Source organism: Danio rerio, chromosome 15, assembly GCF_052040795.2.
Source record: "Danio rerio strain M-AB ecotype USA chromosome 15, GRCz13ab, whole genome shotgun sequence".
NCBI lineage: Eukaryota > Metazoa > Chordata > Actinopteri > Cypriniformes > Danionidae > Danio > Danio rerio.
The window spans coordinates 5,986,028-6,002,728 of NC_141035.1; the positions used below are offsets into that span (position 1 = coordinate 5,986,028).

The 16,701-nt window shown below is 36.9% G+C and overlaps 2 protein-coding genes across 2 annotated transcripts in view; both read right to left on the reverse strand.

Annotated features, from left to right (window-relative positions):
• Positions 1–16,701, reverse strand: part of brwd1 (bromodomain and WD repeat domain containing 1) — a 1,114,631-nt gene that overhangs the window by 1,020,988 nt on the left and 76,942 nt on the right. The gene's annotated exons all lie outside the window — the stretch shown is intronic.
• rbp2a (retinol binding protein 2a, cellular) lies at positions 4,212–15,664 on the reverse strand. The gene is made up of 4 exons (NM_153004.2): positions 15,568–15,664; positions 10,042–10,220; positions 6,109–6,210; positions 4,212–4,412 (listed from the first exon to the last, which is right to left on the reverse strand). Exons 1-4 carry the CDS (start codon positions 15,638–15,640, stop codon positions 4,359–4,361), a joined length of 408 nt encoding a protein of 135 aa, NP_694549.1. The 5' UTR covers positions 15,641–15,664; the 3' UTR covers positions 4,212–4,358.

Sequence of the window (16,701 nt, forward strand, 5' to 3'; positions counted from 1 at the left end):
ATTACAGGCGGAAAGCACTGTCAATCACTACTGTAGTCCAATGAAAACAGGAAACATCTACGGTGAGGTCTACGATTGGCCACTGCAGCCTTCATTCTAAACACCGTTCTCTTCGAAGTGATACGGAAGCCCAAAGAGGCATATCTGATGATCACGACTTCATTTTGTTCAGACAAGCTGTGTTTTCAAGATCATGAAAATTCACACATCTACACAAATAGCACGAAACATATAAATATGAATGTACAAAAACAAAATGATAAATAGAATCTGTATATTTTATTAGTATTCTCTGTATGCTCACTTACAAAATAATAAAATAAAATAATTGTATCATTTACTCTACATTTATTTATATTAGTCCAAATCAATTTAGAGAAAGGGACTTCATGCTGAGAGAGGACCAGCTAAAACCAGCTTGACCAGCCCAGCCAGGCTAAAACCAGCTATGTCCAGGTTAAACAAGGCTGGTCAGATTTTAGCTGGTCATTTCCAGGAAATGGCCAAAACCCTTTTAAAACCAGGCTGGTCAACCAGCTAAAACCAGCCAACCAGTCTAGGCTGGTTTAAGCACTTTTGTTTTTCCGCAGGGAACCAATGAACATTACAAAAAAAGCTGACGGTTTTATAACAACACTTTTAAAAAATCGTCTTACAAACAATCCAAACAAGAAGGATTAATATAGGCCTATGTCTTTATTTTTGGTGTGTCAGATAAACTGAAAATGTATTGTCTATTCCATATAATATCAATGAGCCGCCACAAGAAAACATTCCCATATAGCTATGATTTTCTTTTTTATTTGTAGTGTGTGCGCTTACTTTATTGCAAAATCAGGCCTATACATGATATACAACATGCGGTAAAAGCTTTTTGTGACTATTTTCAATTTCATAAGGTTCATAAGGCCTTTTACAGCATCGATGTTGCAATGTAATTCAGATATAATAAGTTAAATAGACTTCCACTTGGTTGTTAAAGCGTAAAAAAGAGACGAAAGACCGTTTAAACACAGGCGCCGTCATTAGCTGCAGGCGAGTGCAGAAATTCCAATGAAAATACTGGGGTAAAATTAAATGTCATATTTTGAAGACATGGCTTGGAAAAATATTATTTAATGTGCTTCGTCTGATACCCACCTCGTATTGTATCTCAGCCAGGCAGTGAAGATCACTGTTTTTTAACAAAAGCGATTTTGTAGGTGCTGACAACTAACCGGAAGCACTGGGGCGGACTGAAATTATAGGTCGATGTGCACATTGGATCCTGTTGTCAAAGCGCAAAGCATTCTGGGAATTTGAGACACAAGCTGGAACCTACCCACATAGCAAAATTTCTCTGGCCCAGCTCTGGCCCACACAATCAGGTTTTGCTTGGCCCACATGCCGCAGTGAATTACGGTACATGACAGGACCAAATCTGGCTTCCAGACAAGGGCCAAACACAGACCATATCTGGGCCAAGTCTCAGCCAAGTTAATAACTCATAACTGGGCCTGAACTGGGCCAGATAGGTTGGTGTGTCACGATTGCAATGAAATTGATAAACCCATGGAGTGATGCGCTTTAGGCACACTATGGGCACGCTTTTTCTCAAAGTGACCTGATTGGTAGAATTTTTTTTCTTTACTCAAAAGTGATTTTAGTGTATTTTAAATGTGGGTCAAGACTGGCCAAACTCACATGGCCCACTTATCAAATTTTTAAATCTGGGCCAAATACTACGTTTTTCATCTGGCCCGAATCTTGTGTGCCGCCTTAAAAACGGTGCCACCTCTGCCAAACCTGGGCCATGTTTGGCCCACATGCTGTATGCCAGTGCCGGATGAATGCCTGATGTGCCAGCTTTTTGCCAAATCTGGGCCAGAATTCTTTGCTACTAGGGTATTGATCTCTATTGATTTATTGTTGAATGTTATTATTGAAATCTGTATTTAAGTATTATATCATCATAACATATCAGGAAGTAAATCAAGGCCAGAATCTTTCAGTCTGTGTATCAAAGATTGCTAACACTAGGCCTATCGCTAACAGCTTTATCGCTAAGAGTAGGCCATCTTCAGAAAATTAAACACCAGTCATCATACTCTAAATGTCTTAAAAACATGAACATATCTTCAGGCAAAACAGACATAATGGAATAAAATAGGCTTGCATACTCAGAGGGTTCATTTTGAAAATCTTGCTAACAATTTTGTGTTTGTTTATGTTTTGTCATTTATATTAATAACTGTAATAATATATAATATAATAATAATTTAGCCAAATTAATATAGAGATACTGATATAATGAACATTTTGTAGGTGACACAAACAGAGACGTTATGCCTCTAGGCCTACCGCAGATTTTTGGCCCATCATTGAGTCTATTTATTTATTTACTTTTGTAAATGTGTGAAAATTTATAGTTATTCAGTTTTTCCATTTGATTTCAGGAATATTACTAATTAATATAAAAGTGTTCCTTTGATTTATTTATAAAACAGTTTGTAAAGTAATATTTTCTGTCTTTTAGCATATATTATATGGGAGACTTGCTTTGTTTACCTAATAAGTGGATCTAGATCAGGGGTGGGCAAACTCGGTCCTGGAGGGCCGATGTCCTGCACAGTTTAGCTCCAACACTAATCAAACTCACCTGAACATGCTAATCAGTGTCTTCAAGATCACTAGAAATCTATAAGCAGGTGTGTTTGATTAGAGTTGGAGCCAAACTGTGCAGGACACCGGCCCTCCAGGATCAAGTTTGCCCACCCCTGATCTAGATGGACTTGCATTGTAAGCTCTAAATACAAGTTAAAAAGGTATTACTTTTTATTTCATTTATTAAGTTTTTAGTTACGATACTCCCAAAATAATTCCGCAAAAATCAGCAGATTTTTTTTAAACTAAATTCTACACAGAAATAGCTAAAATGTCTGCAGATTCCGTCTGTCCCTACTCATGAGTGAATGTAATAATGAACTGAAAAAAAAAAATAATAATAAAATTAGCAACACTAATGTTTTTGAAAATAATTAAAAATATTTTCTGTAATACATTGTTTATATTTTTGAGGCTTTGCTACTGCAGACTATAAATGAGTTTTTTCAAAATTATTATTTTTTTGATTAAGCACTCAAATGAGCCAAAATGTTCAATTATTAGCCTAATTAGAGACAACGAAGATCCATTTCCAAATACAGTGTGTAGAGGGGGTGGTTGAACAAAGGAGTTTCAGGGCATTCAAATGTAAATGGTGGAAAAGAGGGGAGCTGGTCTTTTGCCGCATTCCCGCCTGCTGGGTTGTGGAGTCAATTTGTCTCTGTTTTCGCCTCATGTTTGAATTGTCAAAGACATCAAAATATTTGTGATATCTCAAATCTTACATTGATATAATTACTTTTAGTAGCAGAAATATTTCAATAACAATAAAACTTATAATTTGATTTGGTCTGCCTGTTTTCAATAGAGTAAAACACATAACATTTCATTTTATGGTAAAATTTTCTCAAGTCACAAGTTGATACTATATGTGTTAAAAAAAAAAGCAAGGTGGAAGTGCTGATGTGGTTTAGCTAGCAGAATAACCACAGATCTCATTTTAAACCTGACATGCTAAAATGCTAACTTGAACCAGTTTAGTCTTAGAAAAAGATGTATTTTTTTGCAGAACTCCAGAGCAATTGTTTATCAGCTTTGTTTATCCATTAAATTCTTGGCATTTCTATGTGGAGTTTGCATGTTCTCCCCGTATTCGTGTGGGTTTCCTACAGGTGCTCTGGTTTCCCCCACACCCCAAAGACATGCAGTAGAGTTGAACTGAATAAAATAGATTTGCCGTATGAGTGCATGTGTGAATGTGAGTGGTTATGGGTGTTTCACAGTACTGGGTTGCGGCTGGAAACCGTAAAACATATGCTGGAATAGTTGGTGGTTCATTCCGCTGTGGCGACCCCTGATAAATAAGGGACTAAGGCAAAGGAAAATGAATGAATGAATATTCAATTAAAATATTATAATTTCCCTTACAGCCAAATTTACCTTCATAGTATGACAGATCAAAGGCTGCTCTTGAAACAGTCCCACACACACTTACTCCTGCAATCTATAAAATAATACGGTTCATATGAACTTTGATATAATCTCAATAAAACACACCCTTCATTTAATATAGTATCTTTTGAAATTGTTATTAATTATTAATTAGAGGTCAGATTATCAGAAAGCACTTGATTGAGGACTTTTATTTGCTGCATTGAAATTCTCATGCTGACCACCGAATGAAAGTTTTTGGCTGTTTATTAAAATTGCTTTAATAAATACACACAGCACAACATTAAACCCAGGAGTGAAAAACCAGCTGCCTTTTTGGAGCATTAGTTTTTCTTCTTGAAGACTTGATGGCAGACTTTGTCTTGACAATGAATCTCCTAAAAAGGGAGACGGGGATTATTAGAATAATTATAAACACAAATATACAAAACCTTAATTAAAACACACTTTAAAAGTGGGAAATTGGGATATTTAAAGGAACACTCCAATGTTTAATTTTTTGTATTTTGTTTTGTAAATAGGCTCATTTTACAAGTGAATCCTTATTGAATCATTCAGTAGGTCATCAGGTCTGGTGGGAGCACTTTCAGCTTAGCTTAGTATAAATGATGGAATCAGGTTAGACCATTAGCATCTTACTAAAATATGATCAAAAGTGTTTTGATAATTTTACTATTTAAAATGTGACTCTTCTGTAGCTACATCATGAGACCAATTAAAAATAAAAATCATCGTTTTCATCATCATGGAAGCTGATATTGCAAGGAACTTAAGCAACTTTGGTGCTGTACCCTGGCTGTAGCAGGCACAATGATATCACACAGCTTCTAAAAATACACCACAGTTAGACTCTGCGTAATATCATCGCTCCTGCTGCAGCCATGGTACGGAAGAAAAGTTCTTTGACTATTTTGTCAGAATGAGAGTATAGTTCCTAGCCATTTTGGCCTTGAAAATGGCAACTTTTCATATTCGGTTGGTTTTAGTAGACGGTCTAACTACAGAAGAGTCAAGCTTTGAATAGGAATATTTTTGAAACTCTTTGCTGAAGCAAGATGCTAATGGGCTAATCCAGAGGTGATGGACACACCTGACAAAGAGGCACACATCTGATCAAACTAATTGAGTTCTTTAGGCTTGTTTGAAACCTACAGGTAACGCGGCGGTCACATTAGAGTTTGAGCATGAGAAATTCTGTCGTACGGCACTGCAAAAAGGGACGGATAAAACAAGATGATTCAACATTTAAACAAGCAAGCGTTGGTCCATATTTAAAATTTCTGTACAGAGAGGTCATATTTTGATCTTCGGTTGGTCTCGCGCAGTCACATGCTGCGATTACACAGGTCGGAGTTCACCAAGCTTGAACTTTGCAATGCAGCGAACAGCAAAACTTGTCGCATGAGCTTGCGTTTACAGTCTGACGCATTGGCGTGCATATGAATGGAAGTCTATGGGGAAATAATCCAGTGTGACTGCAGCATAAGTATGTTGGAGTTGAGTTGGAACCAGGGCTTAATTTGTGCCGGAACACGGCGGATCTGGATCCAGCACCTTTGAAATCTAATTCGGCAGCTCATTTTATTGATCCCCCTCCTCCCCCGTCCACTGTTAACTTTCACTTTCTTCTGCGACTCCCCAACCCTCTTCACTTTCGTCCGCGACAACCACCTGCTCTTCACTTTCGTTCTCTGTCCGCGACACCTCTCCACCATCCAACTCCCCCCACCTCACCTGCTCTCTACTCTGTGCGCAACACCTCTCTATCCTCGGGTAACATGCTGGATCCTTTACCCCGATCTGTTCCGGGACCTCGCAATTAATAAATTAGGCATTGCTTGGAATTAAACTGTGCAGGGCTGCGGCTCTTCAGGAACTGAGTTTGTCACCCCCAATTCATTGCAATGATCTATGCTAAGCTAAGCTAAAAGTGATCCCGTCAGACACAGAGATTGTCTGTATGGATTCAGAAAATGGAAAAATGTGACTTGCAAAATGGTACATGCCAAAAAAGTAGAGTGTTTCCTTATGTTTTCTTTATGTATGTATGCATTCCTTTAATCAGTTCTTTACCAAGTGAAGCAAGTCTCCTTCAATCCACTGCTTCCAGCCACGGTTCTCCTTTTCTCCCTTTTGCACACACACCAGTTTATCTCCATCCCACTTTACCAGGGTCTGAAAACAAACAAACAAACAAACATTTTTTTCTCAGTATGAAATTATAAAATATAAATTGGTTTTTACTTGTATGTGTCAGTAACATTTTATTTTATGATCCTGTTTCATGTGTATGTACTTTTCATAGTATTAACAAACACTGGGTAATAACCAGGTATCCATAAACCTACACCAAACCAACATTAACCCATGTAGTTAACTTATAAAACTATAAAACATAAATTAGGCTAAGTATATGGAAGTAAATGTATTGTTAAATACCGTATATGTACTTAATTTACTTACAGTACTAGCACTTAACGTGCACTTATAGTGTATGTAGCTTAGATAATGAAACCACATCATCACCAGAATGACATACATGCTGTCTGGTTTTTAAAAAAACCATAAACTTGTACCATAAAAAAAAACTGTGAAAAAAGCTAAACAACACATTTCTTTACACTATAGAAAGTGAAACTTAAATGTCCAGTCAATGTGATTGCGTGCCAGTGACGTTTTTAGCCTGAGTCTTGCTCAATTGGTGTTTAGACTTAGAATGCACTCACACTATGCTATCTGAACAATGTCCAGGCACGTTTCCCAGTTCATTTGTCAAGTGTGAGTGCTGCAAATCAGCAGCGGTTCAGTTGACCGGAAAGAAGAGGAATACAGTAGGTGTGCCAGAGTGCGGTTCGGTTGGGTTTTGGGGCGGCATGCTTGTAGTATGAGTGCAAAGTGCCCCTGAACCCGAAACTGAAGACACGGCATCACTTTTAAGGGACTGTCCCATATGGATTTATTAATAATTCCCACTTTTCATTGAACACAAACTGTCGTGACGGCTGCATGACAGCTGCACAAACTGAATGACAGCTGCACCTACAGCAAACCTCCTAATACACACAGCAAGAGGACTTTTAAGATAATTTATGAGCGTCAAAATGGTAGATCTGTTCAGCAGAATGTTTGACTGCATGTCACTGCATCCCAAATGACCAAAACTATATATAACTACGGCGATCTAACCGAGAGCGCTTCTATTCCTGTAAAACTGAACAGTTGTATCATTGATGACATTAGCGTGCTCAGGTATGGAAAGTAAAGACAGTGTGAGTGCAGGCTGTCGGGGGACAGGGGAAGGGCGACAACTGCGCTTCGGCACGGTTTAAGGCAGCTGTACTCAGTGAGAGTACTTCCTTACACCCCATTTACATGGGGCGTCATCATCAACGCTTCCTGTTCACTTTGAATGAGTGACGTCAAGCGTTACTGAACTGAATTGTGGATCCGTCAGCGCCGCTTCAGCAGCATTACTCGCTGCAGAAGTTGGGAATTTCTCAACTTTCAAGCACCAAAGGAAACGTCAGCCAATCAGATTACTTTATGCCAGCTCAGACAGTAGCCGATTGCAGACTAATTTCATTGGCTGATGCAGCCCTAACTTCAGACACGCTCTCTGTCAAGCATTGGCACTGAAGCCCCGTGTGAATATGGCATTATACCTAGACTTAAGGCTCGTACACACTGGGATGCTTTTCATTTGCGTTTATCTTTAGCGTTTTTTAGACATTTTTCCGGGTTCAAACCCAAGCAATTTTCTCTGGCATCGAGCAGAAGAATATGCAAAATCACTCCTTCACGTTAGATGGCGCTACACAACCTTAAGCTTTTGACACTCGCTTGTAACGCAGAAGAAGAAGACAGAAAGGTGACAGGCTTGTTGTTATGGATGGTTAAAGTAGCAGCTCCAGCTCTAGCGATGAGAAATGATTATGGTTGACCAGGGCAATAAGCAGCTCCACGTTCATATCGCCTCTGTGCATCTTCTTCAATGTGCGCTCGCATTGACAGTTTTGAGCACCTCCAAGCGCTGTTTACTGTAACTTCAGCAGCTCTGTGCACATGAACAAAAGTCCCAATCTGATTGGTGGAGAAGGTTTTGACGCGATGTGTCAAAACAAAAAGACAAGCATGAGGCGTTATTTTAAAAATGACGCTTTTACACCTGACGTTTTGCACATTGGTGTGCACAATCACATAGGCGCCCTTTTGTTTAGTCACGAGGTGTTAAATGTAGACGGAAAATGCGTGCAAAAAATGTCTCTGTGTGCACGGGCCTTTATACTGCAGCCAGCCACCAGAGGGCGATAAACATCTGTAGGCTTCACTTTTCAGGAAGAGCGAGGCACATTTGCTAGTGTAACGGAGGCCAGCTTGTAAGTGCTGTGCAGGTAAACCTCACTCCTCTGACCTCTAAAAGGTGCTCTAGCGACAGATGCTAGAGGCCATGGTCTTTAGCCTCCTTGTTAGAGCAACCGATTCCCTTGCGGAAGGTCGCCGGTTCGATACCAGCTCGAAGCGAGTTGGGTGGCATAGGACCACCAGGAATACACTAGTTCACACAGCTCACATATTTGCTTTCAAAGTTTCCTTGTTTTTGTTTTTTTTTGCACTAATTTGTCTAGAACAGGGGTGTCCAAACTACGGCCCGTGGGCCATCTGCGGCCTGTGATCAGTTTTGTAGCGGCCCGCAAGGCTTCTTATAAATTTCAATAGAATATGGCCTGCTATACAAAAATGAACGTAATTCAATAAATAACCACCGGGTATCGCTATTACATGCATTCAATTAAGCAGCAGTTCTTGTTATGATCTATCATCTATCTATCTATCTATCTATCTATCTATCTATCTATCTATCTATCTATCTATCTATCTATCTATCTATCTATCTATCTATCTATCTATCTATCTACACACAGTTGAAGTCAGAATTATTAGCCCCTCTTTGATTTATTTCTTCTTTTTTAAAGATTTCCTAAATGATGTTTAACAGAGCAAGGACATTTTCACAATATGTCTGATAATATTTTTTCTTCTGGAGAAAGACTTATTTGTTTTATTTCGGCTAGAATAAAAGCAGTTTTTAGTTTTTTATGAACCATTTTAGATTCAAAATTATTAGCCCCTTAAGTCTTCAATACAAACCATTGTTATTAAAAAACTTGCCTAATTACCTTAACTTGACTAGTTAACCCAATTAATCTAGTTAAGCCTTTAAATGTCACTTCAAGCTATATAGAAGTGTCTTGAAGAATATCTAGTCTAATATTATTTACTGTCATCATGGCAAAGATAAAATAAATCAGTTATTAGAAATGAGTTACTACTATATATATATATATATATATATATATATATATATATATATATATATATATATATATATATATATATATATATATATATATATATGCATGCATGTCTGTGTGATGTATGTAAAATTTGGCCCGGGACAACGTTTTTTTTTTTGCATATGGCCCTCGGCCCAAAAAGTTTGGACACCCCTGGTCTAGAAGGTGGCAATAAAGCCCCAGGCTTCAGCAATTTTGTCAAGTCTGTGTATTTCCTGTAGAAGTCTGCAGATTACAGATTCATTCATTCTGAGGAGCACGGCAAAAAAGTCTCCCCACAGTAATTTATATCAAAGAGGCGCCACCTTTTTGCCTCTGAGTGAAATTTGACTACTTTTAGGAGATAGTACTTGTGTTTTGAGCAGGTTTTCGTTACACATAGCAACCCTGCCATTGATTTACAGTTCAACAAGAAATAAATGAGACAAAAAGACAACAATAAACTGTTGTGTCAAATTGTGTTGAATAGAACCATGGGGGAGAGTAAATGACGAGTACATTTAGGTGAACGACCCCTTTAAAGAGTAAATAATCATGATAGTAAAAAAAATACACAACTATTGAAGGACAATTATTTATTGATGTTAACTATATATAGTTTATTAGTACTATTGCTATTTTCTTCTTCGTTCTTTTACTTTTTGGCACCTACCTTAACAGTTCTGTTGTCCAGGCCTTTTGTCTGCTCGTCAAACTCCTCTCCAATGACGAAATTGACCTCATAGTTTCTGAAGGTGCTGAGAGTTTTGGTCTCAAATTTGTCCCCGTTCTGCACAATGACCTTCGTCTGTTTGAGATGCACTGCGATCTTACGGGTGGCGAAGTCGATGTCTGGAATAAAGTACATTGTTTGTTTTATTGTATTTTTGCGGTAACTTACTAGCAGCACTGTTGCCAGCAAGTTACTGCAACTGTCCCTCTACAACAGGGGTGTCAAACTCAATTCCTGGAGGGCCGGAGCCCTGCACAGTTTAGTTCCAACCCTGCTCCAACACACTTACCTGTAGGTTTCAAACAAGCCTGAAGGACTCAATTAGTTTGATCAGGTGTGTTTAATTAGGGTTGGAACTAAACTGTGCAGAGCTGCGGCCCTTTTGGAACTGAGTTTGACACCTGTGCTCTACAGCAATGGTTCTCAAAGTGGGGGTCAAGACCCCCCAAGGGGTCGCGGGACAATGAAGGGGGGTCGCCTGGTGGTTTCCAAAAATCTATTTATTTTTATTAAACCATAAGAATAACCATATTTTATCCATAACCTTCTGAAGAGAAAAAATTGTCGTTTATACCATATATAGTTACTATAGTAGCTTATAGTTACTACCTCTATTGGATTGCAACGCCTGGGGTAATTACATTGTATTAAAGACACAGCAATAGCGTCAGATGCAGCAGATTTCATAACACCCGGTTAAACTTTGTGGCCCATTTCCAGCTCTCATACATTAAAAAAATTAAAAGAAGAATAGACTTGGGTCCATTGGTGTGTGTGCTCCATTGCATGCAAGGTTTCTGTATTTATAACCACCTCAGAGGATATTGGGGGTCGCGAGTCACTGGCATTGACATTTTACTGGTCGCGTCCTGAAAAGTTTGGGAACCCCTGTTCTACAGTAACTTACCTGTTAATGTGTTTTACAGTAGCAGGGCCCTATTGCAATTTCATTTTAACATAAAAGAGCCATCCCACAACTTTTTTCTAGGGATTTCCTTTACTGTATTTTACAGCATGGCAGTTTTTACTGAACTTTTACTGTAATTTATTTACGCTACACTAGAATTAAAAAAACCTTTATTTTAGTATTTACTTTTGAATTTCAATCAAGAGACAATGTTTGTTTTATTAACGGTCTCATTTTTGTCACCAAGTACAGTAGCAGAACTTGATTACAGTAGAATACTGCAAACTCCTACACAGTAAAAATGGCAGTCATTTCAATGGTAAAAAACTGTAAAAATGCTACAGTACAAATCTGTAACCTGGTTAACGGTATGTTTCCTTAATATATACGGCGAATAACCGTAAATTGACTTTCCCAGAATTCCCTGCATGGCACATCACTTTTTATGCATTTGGTTGACATTAATATGGATCTTTTTAGTTGTTTCCCCATCAGTTATGTACATTAGAGATTTATGTTGCATCTAATGTTGATAAACAATGTGTATTTCATGACTTTAATTTTATGCGTGTTACCATACTGGTGTTTAGTAGCTGTGTGAATGACACTGAGCACCTTCTAAATGCTGATACTCTTTTCTGCTTGTGGGAAAAGTTGTTTGTGATGAGCATTGGCTCATTATGTAACTTCCTCATCACCACCTGCATATGGGTGTGCTAACGTATCTAACTGTTTCACAAAAGATGTGTAGATGTTGATCATTCAAAATACAGACATTTTACCTCTATTAATTAATAAAATACAGTAATTTACCGTAAAAATGAAAAATTACTTTTACGGTTTGTACCGTATTTTTAACGGTAAGGTACTGGCAACCACAGCTGCCGTTTTTTTACCGTAAATTTTACGGAATTATTTTTTACAGTGTAACATGCAGTAAATTACTGTAAACATTTTAAAATGGCCCACCATCTAGTGCATAATACAGTAGTGAACGGTAAAGATTATATGCAGCATTTTACAGGGTGTTTTGCAGTAAATTACTGTAAAATTGTACCAAAAAACTGTAAAAGGTCTAACAGTGTAATATATCAAAGGCATAGTTGACCCCAAAAAAGATAAACAACTCTCAAGTGGTTCCAAAACATTATGAGTTTCATTTTTTTCTGTTGAACACAAAAGAAGATATTTAGAAGAATGTTAGGAACTTGTAACCACTGACTTCCATATACAGTAGGTGAGAGTTCAATATGACCATTACCGCCGCACAATCTACTGCCGCCGCTTAAAAAAAAAGAACGTGTTTTTAAGGTATGACCGCAGTTTGCGACTATGCCGCTAGGTGGCACAAAGGAATGGGATGCAAACGGACAGAAATAGACAATACATTAGCTGTAAATACTCTGCTACTTGTAAATAAAGATAAACAATGAAACAAAGCATTATAAGTCCTTCATTAATCATTAAAAAGACAACCAGGCAACATTATTGAAAGGAATAAAGAATAACAAATAATGTTTGGAGTGAAGTGCTTAAGTCCGCTATAGGCCTACATCAGCACCAAAACACTAATTGCCGTGAGATTGTGTTGGTTTGTTTAATAAAATAATAATAATCTAGCCTAAATAAAATGAAAGGAAATATTCACAGTTTCATAGAAACCTATATTAACTGAAAGAAGGATATTTCAGTAGGAAAAACAAACTAGTGAAGTACAGATTTCCAACATTTCTCAAAATATCTTCTTTTGAGTTCGACAAAAGAAATTCAAATCGATATTTTTGACAAGTGAACCATGACATAATTTTATTTGAGGAATGATTGGGCAAACAATCCTCTGTATTATTATGTGAATGTAGTGAAAAGGAGCTTTGGACTCTGGGGACGCTGTGGAAATAGGGTCATATTTCATCGGATTATGCAACAGATTGACAGAATAGATCTCAGACACTTTTGCACACTGGGTCAAAGGTGGCTGAAGTGTTCAAGTTCGCTCATCTGTCAACTTTATCAAAGAAAATTGATAAGATACTGTGACCTGGTGTGAACTTGGACCCTGGAACAAGTGCCAGTTATTTTATCATTGAGTTAAGATTATGATTTTTAATAAATTAACTATAAACACTGTAAATAATGCAGGATTCCACACAATTCATTCATGTTGTCCCAACACATATTAAGTTCACTTAACACTTTTAACAAATTTATGTGGAGTGAGCATAAAAAAAATAAAGTTGTCCCATCGTGTTGTTTCAGCAGATTGTAATTAAGTAGTAATTAAGTTTGAACGAGCAAATTAAAATAATTGTTTGAGTGTATAAGCTGCTCTTGGGTGGATCGTCTTTCAACAATGACACCATCATCACAGTATTAAAGGGAGGATTCACATCTAAATAAATCTGTCATCATTTGCAGAGCTCACCTGTTACTTGTTTCAAATTTCGATGAGTTTGTTGAACACATAAGAAGATATTTTGAAAAATGTTGGAAACCTGTCACCATTGACTTCCATAGTGTTTGTTTTTCCCTCTATTGAAGTCAACGGTTACAGATTTTCATTTTTCTTTAAAAATATTATGTGTTCAACAGAAGAAAGAATAGAGTGAATCATAATTAAATGTACATTTTTGGGCAAATAATCTCTTTAAATTTAACTGACTTCATTTTGATCTAGCATTTTAACCACTAGTTATGCTGAATAAGTCACACAAATTTAAATATTGTTATGGATTTTAGATTAATTTTTTTATTTGTTGACTTTGACATAGTCTACATAAAATGATAGAAGTGAAATGACTAATAATTAACATAATTGTATACATTTTGTTGCAAATAATTTTAAATTGTTAGTGCATTCGTTCATACATTTTCTTTCCGGCATAGTCCCTTTATTAATCAGGGGTCGCCACAGTGGAATGAACCGCCCATTTTAGAACGGTGGTACTAAAATGAAATTGGAAAGCATGTTATGGGAACTAAAATAAATTAAATGAAAAATTTAAGTCACTTGATAAAATAATTGTATAATCTTTTTTGATTAAAAAATGCTGCATTATATTATTATACCGTAATTTACATATATATAAATATATTTTTTTCTTGTCTTTATACTTCATCACTAAAGTCTTTACCCATTTTTTTAGTGTGTTTTCATCAATTATGTACAGTTGAAGTCAGAATTATTAGCAAACCCCCCCCTGAATTAATTTTTTTTATATATATTTCCTTATGATATTTAACAGAGCAAGAAAATTTTCACAGTATGTCTGATAATATTTTCTCTTCTGGATAAAGTCTTATTTTTTATTTTGGCAAGAATAAAAGCAGTTTTTAAGTTTTTAAAAATAATTTTAGGATAAAAATTATTAGCCCCTTTACGTTAAATTTTTGAATGTCTACAGAACAAACCATCGTTATGCAATGACTTGCCTAATTAGCCTAACCTGCCTAGTTAATCTAATTAACCAAGTTAAGCCTTTAAATGTCACTTTAAGCTGTATAGAAGTGTCTTGATAAATATCTAGTCAAATATTATTTACTGTCATCATGGCAAAGATAAAATAAATCAGTTATTAGAGATGAGTTATTAAAACAATAATGTTTAGAAATGTGTTGAAGAAATCTGCTCCCCGCTAAACAGAAATTGGGGAAAAAAATAAACGGTAAATAATAATTCTGACTTCAACCGTATATGTAAAAATGTGTTGAACTGTTTAATATATTTTATTAAGAACAGAGAATTTTGCACAAGTAACTGCATTATTATTTCACTCCTATTTTAACATTTTAATAATAATAATAATCATAATACATGGCGGTTCATTCCACTGTGGCGACCCCGGATTAATAAAGGGACTAAGCCGACAAGAAAATGAATGAATGAATGAATGAATAATATATATTAACAATAATAATGATATTAAAAAGATCAAATGCTTTTGCAAAATAAACATTGCCTATACGTAAGCATGGATATTATGCAAACCCAATACGATTAGGCTGTTAAAAATAATATGACAAAAAGTCATGACAACAAATGTTCTTATGTAACTTTACCTTATTTTATTAGGCTAATCAGGTATCCACTAATGTTTTTAAGTTATAAAACTCAACTTCACATGGTAAGTTGAGATGACTAATGTAGTTTGATTAATAAAAAAGTAAGCTGCAAGAATGTTTTTAACAGTGCACTTTGCGCTAGATCCTCTTCTTAAACTTGGTGATTCTGCAACAACTGCGCTTTCTTTTAAGCAGGATTACAGCGAGCTCGATCCACTAAGACCTACATAACCTATATGAACCTACTGTATAAGAGCCTGATCTGCGTCTTTGGTGATCCAGTCCATCTAATCCTCTCCATAACTTTATTCAAGCACTGTAACAAATGCTGGATTCAACACAATTGATTCGTGTTGAGTCAACATGAAGGAAATAATTGACGTATTAGTTTGTACAAATTTAAGTGGACTGAACATAAAACAATTAAGCTGCCCCCCCCAACCCACTTTAAATAAGTAGTGTGAACAAACAGCAAATGCCTGAGTGAAGAAACAACTCACCCAAAGCCTTCATGACATCTTCAAAGTTGTCATTGCTGAGCATCTCCCACGTGCCGTTGAAATCGGCTGGCATTGTGAAGCTGGATGTGCTGGTTTGTATATTTCAGAAGAGTAGGATGAGGTGAACCGTGGCCTTTTATAGCTGTGTGTGTGTGAGATCAAATGACCCGTAAGGACAGAGTTCTTTTGATAAGACCCTTTATCTCCACTAAATGAAGGGGTGGGCTTTAGAAAGGGGATGTACTTGTGTCAGCTTTTTTTTTAATATGCTCTCAGGGAAAGTCTACAGATATTGCAGTTGTCATGAAGATTTTCAGGCTTGTGACAGCGGCGTCTCGCATTTTCACATCGCACACTTCCTCCTAACTATTTTAAATCAGCTCTTTTTTTTTTTTTTAAATGCTTCTATATTTATTGTGCGTATGTTGTTGCTGATTTTGATTTAAACGACTGCTTGGAATCTTCGCCAAGCAAACTTACAGTGCGCTATCAAAAATAAAGGTGATAGACCAGGGTTTAAATATTGCACCTGAAATGGTCTATACTGGTACATTGGTACCTTAAAAGTACTAATTAGTCCCCTCAGTGTACATGTTCATTCATTTTCTTGTCGGTTTAGTCCCTTTAATAATCTGGGGTCGCCACAGCGGAATGAACCGCCAACTTATCCAGCAAGTTTTTACACAGCGGATGCCCTTCCAACCGCAACCAATCTCTGGGAAACATCCACACACATTCACACACACACTACGGACAATTTAGCCAACCCAATTCACCTGTACCACATGTCTTTGGACTGTGGGGGAAACCGGAGCACCCGGAGGAAACCCACGGGAAGGCAGGGAGAACATGCAAACTCCACAAAAGCCGAGGTTCGAACCAGCAACCCAGCGACCTTCTAGCTGTGAGGCGAACGTGCTACCCACTGCACCACTGCCTCGCCCCAGTGTACATGTTAGTACTTATAAAGTACAGGGTACTGCTCATGTGACAGCTCTCGTATTATTTCTGAGTGTATGAACTTGTGCAGATTTTCACTTAAAATGCTCATGATTTTATTTAAATCTAAAGAAAATTGATTAGCATTTCCAATGTTTGAGTAAAGAATGAAATGCTTTGTAAATGTGTGATTAA